At 39.0% G+C, this 18,671-nt stretch overlaps 1 protein-coding gene across 1 annotated transcript in view; it reads right to left on the minus strand.

Annotated features, from left to right (window-relative positions):
- cdh13 (cadherin 13, H-cadherin (heart)) overlaps positions 1-18,671 on the minus strand; it is a 269,402-nt gene that overhangs the window by 86,409 nt on the left and 164,322 nt on the right. Inside the window, exon 8 of the mRNA XM_028407949.1 lies at positions 8,854-9,032. Within this exon, the coding sequence (XP_028263750.1) occupies positions 8,854-9,032 (179 nt within the window). The remainder of the gene's footprint in view (positions 1-8,853; positions 9,033-18,671) is intronic.

The raw sequence follows: 18,671 nt of genomic DNA on the forward strand, positions 1-18,671 counted from the left end.
TGAGCTGTGCCAATATTTAGCATATATTACCAATTGTTTGTTTTAGAGGAATTATGACCAAAACCATGTTGGATAATAAGGCGATGTTGTTACTCCTACTTCATTTTACAATGACAAATGAGGAGCAAAGCAAAGGTCGTCATCCTGTTACCCAAGTCAAATTAAATGGTCTTAATGATAGTCTCCTTTTTGGTTGGCACAATTAAAAGAACTGAAATAACTCTCAAAAGGAACACTGAAAAGACTTTGAGAAAATAAAGCATGGCAGTGAAGTGGGAGTTTAAAAGGGGTGCTACAGCAATTTAGTATGACACATCCATAAAGCTGAAAGTTTTACAAGAGATGTATTTCAGAAAGAAGTGTTCAAATAAAAGAAGCGGGATGAGACACCCTGACTTTTAAGCTGTGTTCCATTTACCTCACACGTCAGATTGATGTCACACTCCAGTTTTGGTAAAAGATGGAAAAAACTAAATATCGAGCATTTTCCAGAAATAACAGCTTATTCGTACATATGTTGGACATTCAATCACTGTAGCAACATGTCTACAGACATTTTTTTTTAAGGTAGACAAACTCTCCATGATGCCAGTAATGGTTTTATTGCTGCAGCTGTTGCCATAGTGTCTGACTTCCAGCCTAGCTTCAAGCTTAACCAAAAATGGACAAAAAATGAAATGTGCGAGGAAGGGGGCGAGGGAGTAACATCTCTGTCATCACTGAACAAGTATATGTATTTTTATGTCTAAATAAACAGACACTTCATGTAAAACTGGGCGACCACTGGTTGCATGTATTTTTGTATTTATTTTCTGTGGACTCCTGTAACTTTAAGCAGTCTTGTGTTGCTACGGTGTCCTGCATGGACATAAGTAATGAACACCTGAAGAGTTGTTAGAGTACACTGAGAGGACTAGCAGGTTACTGAGTATTCACAAAACAAAGGCATCGCTCTCTTGCTTTAGCCATTAGAGATGCCTGTCAGTTTCTTTGCTGATAAGAAAAACTCATTATCCTTTTGTCTTTAACTCTAAAAATACTCTGCCCCACCAAACACAGAGGTCAAAGTCAGTTTTTAGACAAATGATTTGTATTATAGAGTCAGACAGAAAATAGAAAATCTTCTTCTGTACTTTTGACCTGAAACAGTATTGCAGTAACATTTATATAATTGCATTTTTTTTTATTTAATTGCACCATTAAATCATAATCTAGACTGATGAGTATTTCTCAAAGCATGTATAAACATTATTAGAATTTGGATAGCGTATTAATGATCCAATTTTTCAGTTTCATCTTTCTTATTTCCATTTTACTCCCTCACCTGTTCAAACAGTGCTCCTAGATGTCTGCTCCTCTGGTGAATAGAATAACTTGTTGTTATCTCTGGTCCCTGGCTTTCATTGACTACTGTCGTTGAGACTCATTTAAAGCACAAGACAGAAAAAAACAACAACAAAAAAAGATTAACAATGTACACTTTTTCCTACAATGCCCATGGGACTCAATTTATCTTGAGGGGGGAAAAAACTGTGATTGACACCTCTAACCTTCATTGGGGTGTAATCTTCATCTTTAGCACTCAGAGATCTAATTAATTAGGGGGAATCTCATTTCCTCACTAATGCAACTGGACAGAGGCATGACAGAGGGGGAGAGAAGGCAGAAGGAGGAGGAGAAGGAGGAGGAGCAGGAGGATGCAGAGAAGAAGGACTGGAATGGAGGAAGAGGAAGGGGATGATGCCGTATTTCGCCAATTGCCTGTGAACATTGTCCACCTTGTTCATTTCAGGGAAGAACAAGAGAGCATGAGGTGGCTAGGTTCACACCAACTACATTGTATTGATTACAGCTGCCAGAACTCTGGCTACTGGCCATCACATAAGGAGACACTGCAGTAACACTCTTTATAATGGGATCATGGGTAATGTACTCAAGTGTTTCACTTTCTTTTCTGGACTTCTCTTCTGGGGTAAAACCATCATATGCATGAGGAAGTAGTATGTGATTGTAATTGCTTTTCATTAAACCCAGGCACATCAATGGAAAATGCAGCTTTGTGATGCGTATATCACTAGTATTTCACAATTGATAATGATAAAAACCCTTTCTTTTTTTTCTTTTCTTTTTTTTTTTACAATTAATACTTTTTTGGTGCTGTCGTCATGTTGTCAAAGTTCCCATCAACATGCTGTGAAAGATATCTCCCTGTCTGCCACCAGTGCAGCCCAGAGCCCTAGAGCTCCATGCTCTTCCCTACCACCACCAGTATCGGAAGTTTCCTCTGGAGTGGCAAAACCTGAATCATTGGATCACTTTCCCATTTTCCATGTTCCTGTCAGGGTGAATATATTTATTCACAATTCAATGTTATCTTATTTCAACTTTTTTGATCTTATGTTACTCCTATTTATTAGACTCATGGATGAAATGGCCTAAAGACATAGCACTGCATTCATTCAATTCAAAACTTTACACCTTCCCTCTACTCAAAACAGGATAAAATTGACTTTTTCTTATTGCTGTGCACTTCTACTGTATGTACTGAGCCTCAGTGTGAGAAAAGGTGTGTATGAAGAGTTTGTTAAGAGCTGCATCATACTGAAGGGTTTCTCTGTGCTTACCTTCAACTTTAATCCTGGAGACTATATAGGTACGATTTGTCACCTTATTATGTTAAGTCAGCTCCAAGTGTTCCATTTTTCTTTTACACAATAAATAAATATATGCATGTATAAAAGCACTGAACAGAGGTTCATCTTAAAGCACTTAACATGAACCTTTATTAGAAACATTTGCAGTGATTTACATTGAATAGTTATTCTCAACAGATCATCTGACTTTCATAATATAGTCCCCATCTGAATTAATCTGATATTGAAGGCTCTGAAGGTCAACACCACACACACGAGCTCTTGCTGTATTAAAACAGGAACACAAATAAATCCTGGAAGATCAGTGTGTTAATCATAAACAAAACTGTCAATTTAAGCAGCCTTCACCCAAGAAATATTGCAAATATTGCATACAGACTGTGTAGAAGACCCTTATGTATGTGATCACACCGCTTGCACTGTGGGTCTCGATTCTCTTGCAGATATTCACTTCTGTATCTTTAAATTACTTCCACAAAACTCTGAAGCTTGTGGCAGCAGATATGGTTGAAAAAACATTTCTGCAAGCGGTGAACATAAATGCATTGCCTTCATTGTTGTTGCTATGAATAAAATCACTATCTTGTTGCTAAAAAATTGTTCTCCGTCCTACCGCTCTGTCTGTACCCATTCTCATTTCTCCATTACGCTGCGTCTCTTAGCAGATATTGAACCAGGACTCTCTGATCATACGTCCTATACTTGTCAGCCACCACACAGGCAGTTCTGAAGCTCTTCATGTGGGAGGGGTTATGTTTCTGCACCTCTTTACTTCTCATACACTCTGAGGATCTATTCTTCTGTCCATACCGGCCTGTGTCTCTCTCCGCCCAGCTCATCTACTCACACCTTTCCAATCTCCAACATCATAATAGGGGAATGAAAGAGAGTTTATAAACTGAAGTGTACATCAAATCTGCTGTAATGAAATCTTATCAATGTGTTCCCTGTGCTGTATTATTTGCATATAAATTACATAATATAATAACTCTCTCTGGCCTGTACCTGCGAGGAGTAAATATTTCTCTGTCTGCTTTGTCTCACCGCTGTGACACGAGGAAACGAGATGCTAATTGAAGAGAGGAAAGCATCTTTATGTGACGACTGACATTCAATTATGTTTGGGGGATCAGATTAGGTGGTGGCCCCAGAAATGTTTGAAAACAACATTTTGCAGAGCGCCAACTCTGAAGGCAGCCGAGGATGTAATTTGAATGGCTGTTTGAGGCCCGTGCTGAATGGCGCTGCTCTGAATGGAATCACTACGCTATGACCTACGAGTAATTGGATGTCCACAGTGAAGTGTTGACAGAAAAGGAGAGGCTGATAGAAAAAAAAATACACATTTACGGCAGGAAGACAAAAGAGAGAAAATAACACAAAATGAAAATAAGCAAGAAAACAATATGATGAACAGCAAGGTGGTAAAACTATGGGAGATGGTGGAGGATGCACAAGATCACAACAATAAAAATGAATGCAGCTTTCCTAAAGAGTGGAACCTGCCAAAGTTTCAGTTGTCATTCATCACAGGCATGTAGCCATTCTGGCTCCCGAGCCAAATAAGCCATTAGACAGGATAAGCTTTCTTATCAGCCAAACGCTGTCAGGAAGCGTGCTGCCAAGGTCGCACCAAACAAACAACCCAGGTCACTTTACTTACAGTCACCATGGCATACTACACCGCTGATCAGGGATAATTGTGTGCATCCATTTACCTGTCAGTCTGGATTTGTACTAGTTAAAGCATAACAGAGCGGATAATGTAAAGTAAACACATTTGCAGTGCCAGCGACTGGAAGCTAAGTCGTTTAATATACACAACACACAGCCCGAGATCATTTTGCTGACAGATGACGCCTGTGTCTCAAAGATTATAACCCATCATGTCAACAGAGACTACATACAGCATACAGTACAAATGACAGTCGACTGTTTATCTGAATCAGACTGAAGAATTATTCTTTTGTTAGACTGTCAGGATGGTGCATTTTTCCAACAGTGATTGTTAAGCATTACCTTCTATGAAAGTTGCCCGCCAGTAAAAGAATAAATATGCTCTGATACTGATGTAAAATCACAAGCATGCGTTGTAAAAACCACAAGCAGGTCTCAGAATAGAAGACAATTTTGTCCTAAAAGAAAAAAATCACAAATACACACAAGCACACACACATCCATTTTATCCCCATGTAATTCACCTTTGTAGAACATGGAGGGGGGACGGAGGGGTCGGTCGACTCCATCGATTGGCTATCCTGAGCGGTGACAGCTCCCAGATTGGCCGGAGAGCATTAGGGAGTCAGAAAGTCACACTGCCATTAGCAGTCTGTCCTCTCTGGTTACAGCCTGCCTGCATACAGACACTCCATAGACTAAAATAGATTACAATGATTGGTGTGTGTGGCACTGACAGATATGTGTGTGTGTGTGCGTGTGCATGTCAAAGAAATGTGATTGCTCTATTCCTGCCTCAAATACATTCTGCAAAAAGTTCAAGCAAGCAGCATTAGTCTTCTCATTTTTCTTATTTAGTGCATGACGTTGCCTCTCAGGATGTCTGCATGAAGGTAAACATCATTCTTTGTGTATGTGTGGTCTTACTAATGTCTCAAAGGATAGTGCAACAGAGAATACATAAATGAAAAGAACATATTTGGTACACATGCGTTCATTTAGAGATCCCTGCTTGTTACGGGGCACTGTACATACAGTAGCTTTGTGGCTAATAAATCACAAGGGTAGAGCAGATCAGAGAAACCTTGTTATTCTGAAGACAAAGGGACCTCTCAGTGCCACCCTGCATGCTGTCCTCTATTCTTCTCCTTACATCTTCTCACACATCCCCGCTCCTTCAGTTCACAAGCTTCGGAAAAAAAGGGTGTACTGCAGTCAGGATGTCACAACGGGAGATGGTGCATGAAAGCACAGCTGACTGAGGAAACTAGGGTTCGAATGATGAGTCAGACAATGGAGATATTGGGATCAGGAGGCGCATGAAGCTCTCCCTCTCTGGAGGTGCTTTGTTGTCTGAGGACAGCTGATTTATTAATTGAAGTTCAGCCAATTTATTCTCACACACCTGAAGGAAGAAAACATAATTCAGCTACATGTTCTGAGAGAGATAACCTCACACATTGCCTCTGTCAAGCTGCCATACGCTTGCCTTCACATAGGCCAAGAAAGGTGGAACACTTATTAATATTGGTGACTGCTTTCAACCCTTTATGTCCTCTTTCTCATTACAAGTCAAATTTATTCCCTGTCAGACCTAATCTGAAACAATAAGTTAAACACTAAAAGCCCTTGTGCTTCATATATTGACTTTTCTGCTTCAAATTAACATTTGTCCACATGTGGAATAACGTTGAATAATTAAAAGATCCGGTGTCCGCCGTATGAAATAGTGCTTGCTTCAGGCTTCTACACACTGCACTGCCGCAGCTCATCAGTAGGAATTTTCAGTTGTTGTAAGACAACAGGTTAAGATGGACGTCTCCATAAAGTAGACTGAATTAAGAGAGATTTCCATGTATATTCAGTCAAAGATAGGAACGCTCCTTTCATCTTTTGAAACATGAAAATGGCCTCATCCCGCAAGCGATATTAGCTGTCAAAAATTACAGCCCGCCATTGATCCAACAACATCGCATGTCAGAATAATATAAGAAAGTGAAGGGGAGATGTGTCCAAAGTGAGGAGAAAAACAGAGAGCGATGGAATAAATGTGCATATCAAGACAGGATTTTACGCCTCGGAGAAAGCACTAGAGGGAAAATCAAACTGATTTCAATGTGACAAAATTGATTTTCCAATTTTCTCCGGATTGCTTTCTGCTTCCCCGGGGCAGGTGAGGTGTCTATCCAAATACACTTAGAGATGCACCTGAATTATGTCTGAGGAATTTAGAGAACACAGGTAAAGTTTGGCTCTTTTTTTTTCTGTCTCTCTCTCCCTCTGTTTCCTCTTTGCTTTGCAAACAGAGAATACTGAGAAAGCATATGGTCGACATGCTGTCTTTTAAAACTATATTGTGTATGGCAGATGGAATGTGCTGAACTGGCTGGGTTTAAATCTCTTTTTAACAACTTTTTTCCCCTTCTGCTTTTTTTTTAAGTTGTTTTCTAGTAACAGAGATTGTGTATTGTTGCTGAACCTTTGCTAAAACCCTGAAAATGTTTTTGAAGATCCTGGCACACAGAAAATATTGCCATGTGGGGATGAAGGGATAGATGCCGGCAGACGACATGAAAACAATCAAACAAGGTGCTCCAGGCTTATAATGCTTGTAAGTAGCCACCCCTGCAACCATGTGAAGACCAGAGGGACAGTTTCACATATCCGCATTAGTCACAGCTGTTTTGAGCATTTCTAGTAGAAAGATACACATATACACATATTGGATTTGATTCCAGTTTTTTTCTTTGAATGTACTAAAATGAATTTCACTGAGCAATACTTCATATGGGTGTAAAAATAGACTCAGTGCTTGAAGAAAACTTAATGACACAAGATCTTGTTCATGAGTTCATTCTCCCCTAGTGCTCCTTCCTTTCTAATTATGCCCTGACAGATCTCATCACATGTCACTTGGGTGAGTTAAATTACAACAAAATACAAAATGTGATGTTAGAATCAGCTTGGAAACCTTCCTCAACCATTCACTTTGTGAATCATTAAGATCATTACTTTTCTCTACCTGATTTGAGCAGAAAAGAAGTTCCTAGTATGGACTAAAAAAAGTGTGTGTGTGTGTGTTTCAACAGGTCAAATAGAAGACCACAAAAATGACCCAATCTCTGTGCTTCAAAGCAAACAGGAATCTGACAGGAAAGCCCTGTTTGTACAGCTCTTAATAAATGGTAACACTGAATAAACACAGCATGGCCACCAAATAAGGTGTTCCAAAACAAATATTTTTAAATAAAATAATCCTGCATAATTACATGGAGTACAGACACACTAATGTGTTCTTGTACTATAGCCACTCTCAGGTGGCTCAGAAAACACTGCAGCTTAAAAGAATGCTGTCACAACCTGTAGTGTTTGATCACATGCTTGTGCTGTGACTTTCTCCTTTTTTTCAGATGCAATGAGATAAAGACCGGTCAGCAAATGTACTTCCTGTCATAGTCTTCAGAATTTCATCCGTATGCCACTGTCACACAGCACATATTTAAAAATGCATGCGCCCTTTTCCTGCCATGAGGTGCTGCTTCTGAAACTTTTGTCTAAGGTCTGTGTCACTCTGAGGTATTTACTAATATCTTCCCTTATAGGAAAAAAAGTGAGAAGAAGGGATTCATCAAAGCCACAAACAGGCGACAATTTGGCGTGTGCCTCCTTTAAAGGCATTGAACTGAATATTCGAACACCAGCCTGTTAGCACTGTAATAAATCTTGGCTGTGGACAGCAGAGAAGCACTGCTATTGTTTCTTTTTCTCTTTTTTTGAATCTCCTGGAAGTGATATACCTCCAAAGTCTCACATTCACCCTCCTATTACAGAGGAGAAACCACAAAGACCACCACTGTTCTCTCAATCACCTCACAAAAGCAGCTGACAGTGCTCATTGCATTGATTACATCTCATTTCATCGTACTTTTAATCAATTACGCCTCTTAAACAGTTTACTATAGCTGAGGGATCGGCTCATCAGGGCAGTTAGCCACCATGGTTCTAGCAGTTCCGGATGGGAGGTTTTTCAGCAGGGCTTGTTGGACACCACCAGAGTCTGCGGATGAGTATGTGTATCACCTCAATTAAACTATTCGCTAAGTGTCTGACAACAGCTCATATTCCTCTTCCACCAGCGAACCCAATCGATGTTCTGGCATTCGTCACCCTGCTGGAAAAGCAATCATCCTGTTGTCTCGCTCTGGTTAGACAGGGAAATGGAGAGGCACTCATCTGGCTTCTACGCCTGCTCCCTGGAATGCAGTATAGCTCCCTCACACAAAGACACATGTAACTGTATCTGTGCCCTTTCCTCACTCTGCTCACTGGCAAGTGACATGTTGGGAAAGAGCAGAGCTGCAAAGGCTTCATTTCAGAAACACCACTGACAAGTGTAAGACTTGTGACAACATCCTGTCCAGCAAAAACACTCACAGGCAAACACTGTTCCGCTTGGGACCCTCAGCACTGAGCTGTGTGAGCAGAGTGATACCCCACATACACGTTTGCCAAGTCAACTTACCTCTCTGTCAAGTAACGTGGGGGAGATGACAGTTACAATGTCGCCCCTCTCTGCGTCTATGTAGAACATGTTCGGTGAAGGTTTGTCTGGCGACTGTCTGACGATGTTGTAGCGCAATGCGGCGTTATCAGTGCCAGGGTCATCAGCGTCGAATGCCATCATTGTCATTACGGTGGTTCCTGGAGAAGACAGTGAAGTAAAAGGTTGAGTTAAAAAAATCTACTCATGTTAGAAATATGTGGGATGAAGATTAAAGTCATAAAATACAATTTTCAGAAAGATTGAAGGCACAGAAAGTGATTAATTTAAAGTGTCAGAAACATGTCAGAAAATATAAATACCTAATGTCGAATGTTTGCTCATTTTTGAAGACCGTGGTTTGAAGCTTTGTGCTCTTTCCAGGCCTGCCCAACAATGCAATTAACATGAAATTAACTAGCTGTCTGCATGTACAATGTGTTTGCATCTCTAAAATTAGAGCAATCCTGATAGCAGATGCACAAAATTCCAAACCACTTAAAAAGTTAGCCTTCCCTATTAATGTGTTTTTCTCCCCCATGTCAGCTCTAACAGCAGGGTGTATTTTATTTGGTAATGGGAAGAAAAATGGAAATCCTGCCCACTGCAGCTGAGCTGAAATAGGAGGCAATCCTTGACGCGCCCTGAGCCCTCAATCTCTGTCTGTTCCCTGTGATGAGATACACTCGCTTCACTTCAGCGGGGTGTGCACTCAATCCACATATTCAGGAATGTACACAAGCAAATGATATGTTCATCCATCCATGCATTCACACACAAATATAAACTATGTTACAATGTCTCTCTACTCTTTTTTTTTCTTGTGTCAGTGGGGGCAGAAGCTTCTGTTAACTGCTTTTTTTTAGTTTTATTAGTTTTAAGTTTGAAAAAATAGATGTTGATGTTGTAAATGTGATTATTTTCTGCTTATGAAATCACATATTTAAACTTTGACATTTATTTTTTTCACTCTTTATTCTTTTATTTGCTTTTAGTAGAGAACTGTAATCACTAGATATTAGTTGACATGATACTTTACACTCTAACACTACAAATTAGCTGTTATGCTTCTAGTTTCAGTTTTGTAATAATACAAAATGAAAATAAAATAAATATGTACAGTATCTGTAGTATCTTGCTTGTCATTGTTGAACTGACTGAAGTTTTCCGTGTTTTCTGGCAAGAAGTCCCTTATGATTGTTATTTGACCCACACTTTCCACAAAACAGTCTTCTAAGTATCAAATAACAGCATTGTGAGGCACGGCTCATAAACATCGATCTCTTTTCATGCTTTCCCATAATACTCAACAGTACTTTGCCACAGTGCATTAGCCAAACAACTCAAATAAGACACAAAAGAGCTAATGGAAAATATGCAAAGACTACATTAAATAATGGTGGCTAAGTAGCGAACATCTTTAGTCCAGTAGAAGGTAATGAGGGGCAGAGAGGTGTGGGTTTTATCCCCTAGTCATTTGCACTTCAAGGTGAACTATTAATAGTTAAGTAAACCAGTAATCCTTTCCTCTGCAGAATAATTACACAGTCCCATCTCCTTCATTACCTATACTCTGTTCCACTTCACACATCAGAGCGACACTGTTCAGAGATGATTCAGTGAGCGGACACACAAACACACATACATGTGCACGGGCAGGTCTCGTATGTGGGCGCACCAACCGTGCTGCAAATTAAGAGTGTTAAAAACGATGACCAAATGGGTTATCTCAAGCAGATATCAGTAAATTATGATCTCACTCTGCTGAAAAACAGAGTTCTCTTGAACACAGCTCAATCACATTACATGTTTTATGTGATATCAGAGGCAAGCTGACCCCTTTTAGTGCTCACTGTCTTGATCAGATAGCATGATAACTCCTCTCACAAATGAGCATCATGTTAGCAGGACACAATACAACCATCAGCATCCATCAACGTACACGATAAACATCCAGCTTTCTCTAATAAGACAAAGGGAGTGAGTATAACTTCAACACTGATGTCTGTCTGTTGTGTTTAATCGTACAATGATATCATGCCGGGGCCCTTGGTGAAGAGTCATTGCCCTCATCTTATCATAGCAGCTAAGGCTCAATCAATTTTAACTGTATTGGACGGCTATATGGTGGGATGGATGTGAATGCACAGGTCTGCCATTACCTCGCTATCACTTGGACCCATCTGCTGTGCTGCTGGATGACAGCAGTTCCAATTGGATGAAGGAAAAAAAAAAGTGATGGATATGGCAGAGAGAGTCTAACCACTGTGTGATGCACGTCTATCAAGTTACTGTATAATGAGTTGCTCTGTCAAAAAGCAAGAGAAGAGACAAAAAAAACAGAAGGGCTATGAAGTAAAACATTGCCCATTCACACATAAAAACAAGCTACGAGTGACACAGAAAGTGGATGCACGCACAGATGCACATGTTGTGGATTGATTTCATCACACAGGCTGGTGAGGCGCGGTGCTGTTGCCTACAGCTAACTCCTATATCTTTGTCAAACACCAAGGGAAATCAGAGGGGGCCGGCGGATCCGTGGGCACCACTAGGGATCTGACATAGTGTGAAAAGCCAAGATGAAGCAAGAAAACATAGACAACTGGAACAAAGGGTAAATGTGATCCTAGAATGTGTGTGAGTCGGCTGCAAGCTGTGAGCGTGCACACATTGCCTGCACGTTACACTGAATCTGCATGAATGTGAGCAATAATGGAATTCCATTTTCAATTATTCAACATGTACAATAGAGATTCTAAAACCAGGAATGGGATTTATTTTAATCAGAATCAAGTGACTGAAAAAGACCAAGAGCTGACCCTCTCTTTTCTCAGGTCTGAATGAGATCAAAGGAAGTTGAAAGATGAATCATCTTATCCAATGTCAGTACTACACCACGATGAATTTTAAACACATATTCAAAAGCAGAATGCAGTGAAGAGGTGGTAGCACAGATAAGTGTACATGAAAGAGAAAATCACAAGGTGAGAGAAAGAGAGGGAGGCATGGAGAATGAAACAAGATGATGGCAGGGGAAAACACTGGAGCAGAACCCCCCACCTGAACTTTTTTTTGTAGTTTTCAAAATTGTATTTATACATGGATACAATGCTGTGTGTGCTTTAAAGAAACAGAAATCCACATAAGGAGAACTTGCTTTGCAGATGGGCCCTTACTTTAAGAGGATATAAGTACACCACTCAAAGATTTGCCAAAATCTCCCAACATGGTCAGTGTCTGGCCTCAGATTCAGTGACATTACTTCAGTGAACTTGAGAGTAGAGCTAAAGAAATGCTACATCAGCTACAGGTTATCAGCCTTGTAAGAGTATACAGCCAGTGGGCAGCATCCAGAGCATCCATCCTTAGCTGCTAAGAGCAAATACTGATCTGTAGTTCGTCTGTTGTTCAATGCCAACAGAGAACATTTCAGTGTGGAGAATAGTTTCTGTTTTGTGGCACTGTTTTCTCTCACTGGACATTGGACATTGACAAATTATGACCCATCACAGCTTAAAGCACTTTTTTACAAGGCAAAGAAAAAGGTCTTGAGTTGCTTCATGACCATTACATTTATATGCATTTAATTCACACAATTACAGGCAGATGTTTGATTTGTAACCACTATTCAGTCTACCTTCAAATTTCATCCATTACTGTGATTTTTCTTGGTGAGGATAGTTCGATACATAATTGTGTAATTGGTTTTTCAAAAAACCTAAATAAAGAACTAAGTAATGTCTTCTAAGCCAGTACTCAATAGAAAGTTGAGTTTTTCACTTTTCATCACAATTCACCACTGAAGAAACACATGCTTCTATCTGTCTTTCTATTCCCAATCTTTTCTACTTGCATCTAAAAAAAACTGTTCCGCCTTTAATTGTCTCAGCTGCAGTCAAGTCTATGAAGGATTAACGTGAAAGTGGTGCAATTATATTGCTGAAGCAGCTATCAGCAGATGTATTTTCCTGAATGGTGCATTGTTCTCTACCTGTCCATGCTGTTTGCCTGTCTATTGTTACCACGGCACTACTCCTCAGAGCAAGGATGCTGGCTTTCTCTGTCTTTTGTTAGAGCTGTCATTTTAAAGAGATGATTGCAAATATCTGATTTTCTCAAAATCAAATCACTTCATGCACATTGCCACACTATGACTGTTCCATCTCAGGAGGGCCTCCAGTCAAGGCGAGGCAATTTATAACCACTGAGACTCATTCTCAGGTGCCAAACGGAAGGAACAGAATTCAACAGCCAAAGCCAAATAATAATCCTCAGCTTCTTGACAACTTTGTGACAACACAGTCGCTTTAAAAAGTCAGATGTCACATGCCCCATGTAGTTAATAGTAAAATCACCATCATCAAAACTCATAAATTAAATAAAAATAAGATAAGCTGGCTTCTTAAGAAGATGGATTTTTTTCATTTCAGAAGATCTCTATTGGAAAAGAACTTTCTGCAAATCAAACACGTTCCCTTTGGCTCTATTGGCTGCAGGGTGAGTTTACAGCCGATAGAGACATTACTGCCTGATACAAATACTTTACACACAGAAGCACAGCTACATTTTCTGAAATGTAACAATTTCCTGGTTTTCAAACAATGTTTACTCAATCCCAACCTTTACTAATGGAATTCCATTTCGGCACAATTTTGTCCTACTTGTATCTTTCCCCCATTGTGCTAAGATCTGTTTGGTTCTGATTTTAATATATTTTCTTTTTCCTATTTACAACATAAATGTTGTAAATGTTGATAGGAATCAATATTTACAGCTCAGGAAATGAAGCAACTGTTGTTTTCTAAAAGTTTGACAATTCTGCATGGTCAGAAAACTTCTCAAAGTAAATGAATTTTAATACAATAGTGGTTGAAGCCAGAAATGTGGAAAGCTGTTGTGGAGCTCTGCAGCACAGAAACTAAATGTGAGATAATGAGCCCAAGCTGACAGCCAAGTAAATGGAGTGAAATATAGTCCAGCTGCCCTTTCCTGCCTCATTCACAATGTTGTTTTCTCATACTATCTTTTCAACCAGGGCACAGCTGGACCTTTGGCTAAAGATAGATTCTAAACAATTTATAAAGAGATATATAAGTGAACACATTTCAACTCACTCAAAGCAAATAAACAAAACAAGGATATTTAATATCCAATGAGGAAAACCTTTGTGCACTTTAAACACAGAGGGTATAGATTAAAGAATGAATATCTGTGTCGGCACTAATGCAGGAGTGATTGACAGATGGGGGGGGGGGGGCGTTATTTCTTCCATCACAGCATATGGGTGACACATTTGCTAATGAGAATATAAATAACACTAAGCTAATGAACAGGGGAGCCTGCCAAACAACTCCAGTCTACACAATGACAATCAAAGCCTGGTAATGAAATCACAACTTAACTTGATAATTGAAAAAGTAAATGAAGTGTATTAAGTCATTTACATAGTGTAGAGAGAGGGATCATAATAAATACCATAAACACTTGATATTTATACTCCTGGCACGTGTTTACAGACTTTAAAATACACATATTTTTAATGTGAATATGGATGAATCAGCTTTTCTAAATAGGCCTTTTATGTCAGTTCAAATGGCACTGAGGATAAACTCAAAGCCGACCCTCCTACATGTAATTGTTTTCTGATATTGATTTATAATATATACTATTTGACACGTCAAAGCCAGTATTCCCCCTGACATGGCCTGCAACGTATTTCCAGGCTGTCAGTGGTGTAAATGGTTGATGTTCTGCAGCAGAAGAAAACATTTAAATGCAACAGTTTGCATATTACAACAGCAAAAATGTATTAATGATTGCAGACTGTTGGCCTCTTAATTATAATATTTATTTATAAAAAAATACTGCAAGAATCCCATAATTTGAATGTAAAATAGCCAGTACTTTCATTCACATTTGTTAAGTCAATATTAAGTTTATAATATACTCTATTTCTGATGTAAATGCTTCAGGTTCAAACAGGCATTTCTCACCTTTTCCATAAATTTTGACTGAACTGCCAAAGGCCATACAAATTACCTGCTGCATTTTCTGCCTTCACCTTCCCTCTAGTAATGCCTAGAAAAACTCAAATTTAGCTCCTTGATGCTCAGCAATCACCTATTAGTCCATTTATTCTTTTCTGCCAGCCTGTTCCAACCCAGGGTTACAAGGGACTGGCAGCAAGGTGTATTTATACAAATAATGCTTTTGGTGTTTTTGTGTCAATCATACCAGCTGAACTGCAGGTCTTAAAAATTTAGGAGGAAATACAGCTCCCAATAGTCATTCTTTTTTTCACCATGCAGTTTTTGCCTCTTATTTAAGAGCTTTGACTGTCTGACATCACTCAAGTTACCAGAATACAAGCAATCTACACAAACTGCCATGTCCAAAATCAAAAAGCATGTGCTCAACATCAATCTGCAGAGAAAACGCTGAAAACATTAGGTAAAAATTACAACTCACTTCTGTGGTTTTCATTTATATGCCAGTCACCAGGATAGTGGCACCACCATTTATACACTCTGGATGGTTGTTTTTTGAATAGACCACCAATTTTTTGAATAAAAATTAGTCAAAATATGAGCTCCATGCTGCAGAAGGAGGTCACACTAACCTTCTGTGTCTATTTTGCAAATCCAGCCACATCACAACATATTGAATACTTTCTCATGTTTCGAAAACCCATTTTAAATATCATACTTTTATCAACTTATAAATGTAAAAATTACCATAATATTATGGTTTTGGCCCTGTCACCAGTGCTATAGGTATATTCTGTATTATGCACATTATGCTACGTTTCACAGGAATTGTAATAAGGAATATCTTCTCTCTATCTGACTTCTTCTCTGTCACACATTTGCATAATCTTTGCATTCCCACTCCTCTCCTGCTGGCATAATGGATGCTGCAGGTCCCATGAAGGAGTCAAATGTCAAAGCCTGAGGCTGGAAAACAGTCCACAGAGCACCATGTCCAGCTGAAAACCTTCTATCATGACCCCCAAAGAGAGCAGGGAGGAGACAGAAAAGTCAACTAGATGTGAGCCAAGGAAAAGGGAAAAGAACTAAGTCAAGAACACAATGTGAGTTCAGGAATCTAATAAGTAATGGTGTTAAAGAGGAGCCAAGAAGAAAATGGTGTAAAATACAAGGACAAACATGTAAAGGAAGAAAAACAATGGTCAATAAAGAGCTAAAAGGTATTAATACAATGTGATATTTTTTTATAAAACCGTTGACACCCCAAAGTATACAGTTGCAAGAGTAATCAGCAAACTCAATAACAGCCTAAGTCTATTGATTAAGGGAAAATTCCATCAGACGCACCACATGATTCCATCATCATTAGAGAAAATCTAATTATCCTGTGGCTGCAATGCCATCAGACCTGTCTAAATGTTTTATACTTTTAATGTCCTGCCAAAGAATATCCTAAAAAAAAACAAGCCATTACTCTGAGGAGGGACAGAAGTGTCAGAATATTGCCTTTGTTTTCTTAAACTTAATTAATAATCCCGGTGTGTGTGCAAAATTAGACGGCAGATCATGTCTGATGTTACTCAGCATGTTCAGCTAGCTGAAGCTATATACCTTAGATAAATGTGGGCTACAACTACAAAGACCCTCTCTGCAGAGACTAATGCAGAGTCTCCACTGGTACGTATTATTGCCTGTATATTGCTGCTGCAACAGTGAAATTTACCAGTTTGGGATGAATAAAGTACTTCTATTCTATTCTATTCTATTCTATTCTATTCTATTCTATTCTGTTGCATTCTATTCTATTCTATTCTATTCTATTCTATTCTGTTGCATTCTATTGTATTCTATTCTATTCTATTCTATTCCATTCTATTCTATTCTATGAGGAAAATGACAGATTTCAGTCTGAAAGTGGATGGTTGGTAAAAAGCTACAGGTTTTTTTTTAATCAAGTAGGCAGTCTTATGAATAAAGCAACTCGTGTGCAATGATTTATAACCAATCTGTCCAATTTCTATACCTGCTTATACAACATGAATGAGTGCCTGACAGAAAAAAGGCAAGTGTGTGTGTTGTATGTATCACGGCTCTGTTCGTGTCGCTCCCTGTTTCGCTCTTGGCTTTAAGGATGAGTTTCTGAGCCAAGGTTGAATCTTAAGGTGAGACTTCCATCTTAACTAGACTAAGGAATATAGACTGAAGGCTCAAGGCAACTCATTAAAATGCAAGACCCCAGAAGCTTTTAGAATGAAAGATCGCAACCTCTCATACAGGATTTTCTGCAGGAGGTATGCCAACTATTAAGAGACAGATTACAAAAAGAGCAATGACAACGGCAGACCTGCAGGAAGTGAACTATCACTTCATGGTATTTTCACACCATTACCCTCACTCATGTTATCATGTTAAGCCACACCTTTTTAACCTGCATGTTAACAGCATCTTTTACTAACGTTAAATCTCTGTCAAGCCCACCAATCATAAGTCTGCACATAAATTGAGTAAATGAGTGCAGCACCATAACAAATAGATGCTATCGGGTATAGAGGGAGAGGAGGTGGTTTAATGGTTGGAGGAGTAGAAGTAGAAGTTATCTAAATGATGATGTGGCCTTAAGAGCCATCAGACTGCGACTGGTATTTGATGGAGACTATGCAATGATTCCTTTAATGGCATATATATGTCAAAACAATTCTAGCTCTAGACACACAAAGGCTAGTATTGATTTTCTCATTACTTTCTTACATTTCTTTTGCTTTGGGGCTTAATAGAAAAAAGTCCTGGTTAACATTAGATAAAAATCATGGTTTGGATTTTACAAGGCATTTTTTTTAATCTGAAACAAGTTATTTTGCAGGTGAATATGTAGTAGTAGTAAATAAATAGACATTTTTGATTGTTGATCATTAATAAAATATAAACAACACAACACACAGATAAAACAGAACAAATCAAAGGACATAATACCTGCACATATTAATGTAGTAATTTCTTGGCAATTCTGTATTTATATTAGTGTGACCAGTAAATGTACAATAAGATAATGTCCTTCACAGGCTCTGTGCTATATCTCTGCTATACAGATATTGTATTATACGATGTATGGGGTTGTATAGGACAGGTGTCAGTCTGTCTGTGGGCTGAGGCGTGAACACGGCAGTCGCTGATCTATAGTGAAAAAGAGGATAGTGCTGCTCCCAGCAGACAGGGCAGCGTGAACAGGGGATTGTAACTGCAGGGAGGAGGAACATCTGCATTACATCCCAGCCTTCACATGGTGACACCTCTGTGTCAAATCCACATGCTTTCCACACATACAGACAGCAGTGGAAAAACATGTATATATATATATATACACACACACACACTCCATGCAGTCTTACAGACACTTACACAAAAGCCAAAAACAGAAACAACTGAGATGCCAAAAATCACTTTTTATGCGGTCCTGTGTGTACTGCTTTGTTTCTTTATGTTTCTTTGTTTCTTTATTTAATGCAGTTCAGCCATAAGGTGGACCAAAAACACCTTCATGCAATAAAGACATATAAGATAAACAATAATGCCTCCTGTCATTTGACCCTAGGGATGATAACCTTCAAGGTTTCAAAACTGCCACTGTGACTCTGAAGGGAGTGTGTGATTTACAAATCCTCCATCTCCCTGCCTCTCTAACACTGAGGTTCCAGCTAATGACTTCACTCACTAAATCAAGACAAAAGATACTTCCCCTCTAAAAGGACACTTCAATTAATTACCCCCGGAAAATCCCCTTTAATTCTGTACTGGGGGCTCAGTGAATAAAAC

This window comes from Parambassis ranga, chromosome 6 (genome assembly GCF_900634625.1).
Source record: "Parambassis ranga chromosome 6, fParRan2.1, whole genome shotgun sequence".
In the NCBI taxonomy this organism is placed as follows: domain Eukaryota; kingdom Metazoa; phylum Chordata; class Actinopteri; family Ambassidae; genus Parambassis; species Parambassis ranga.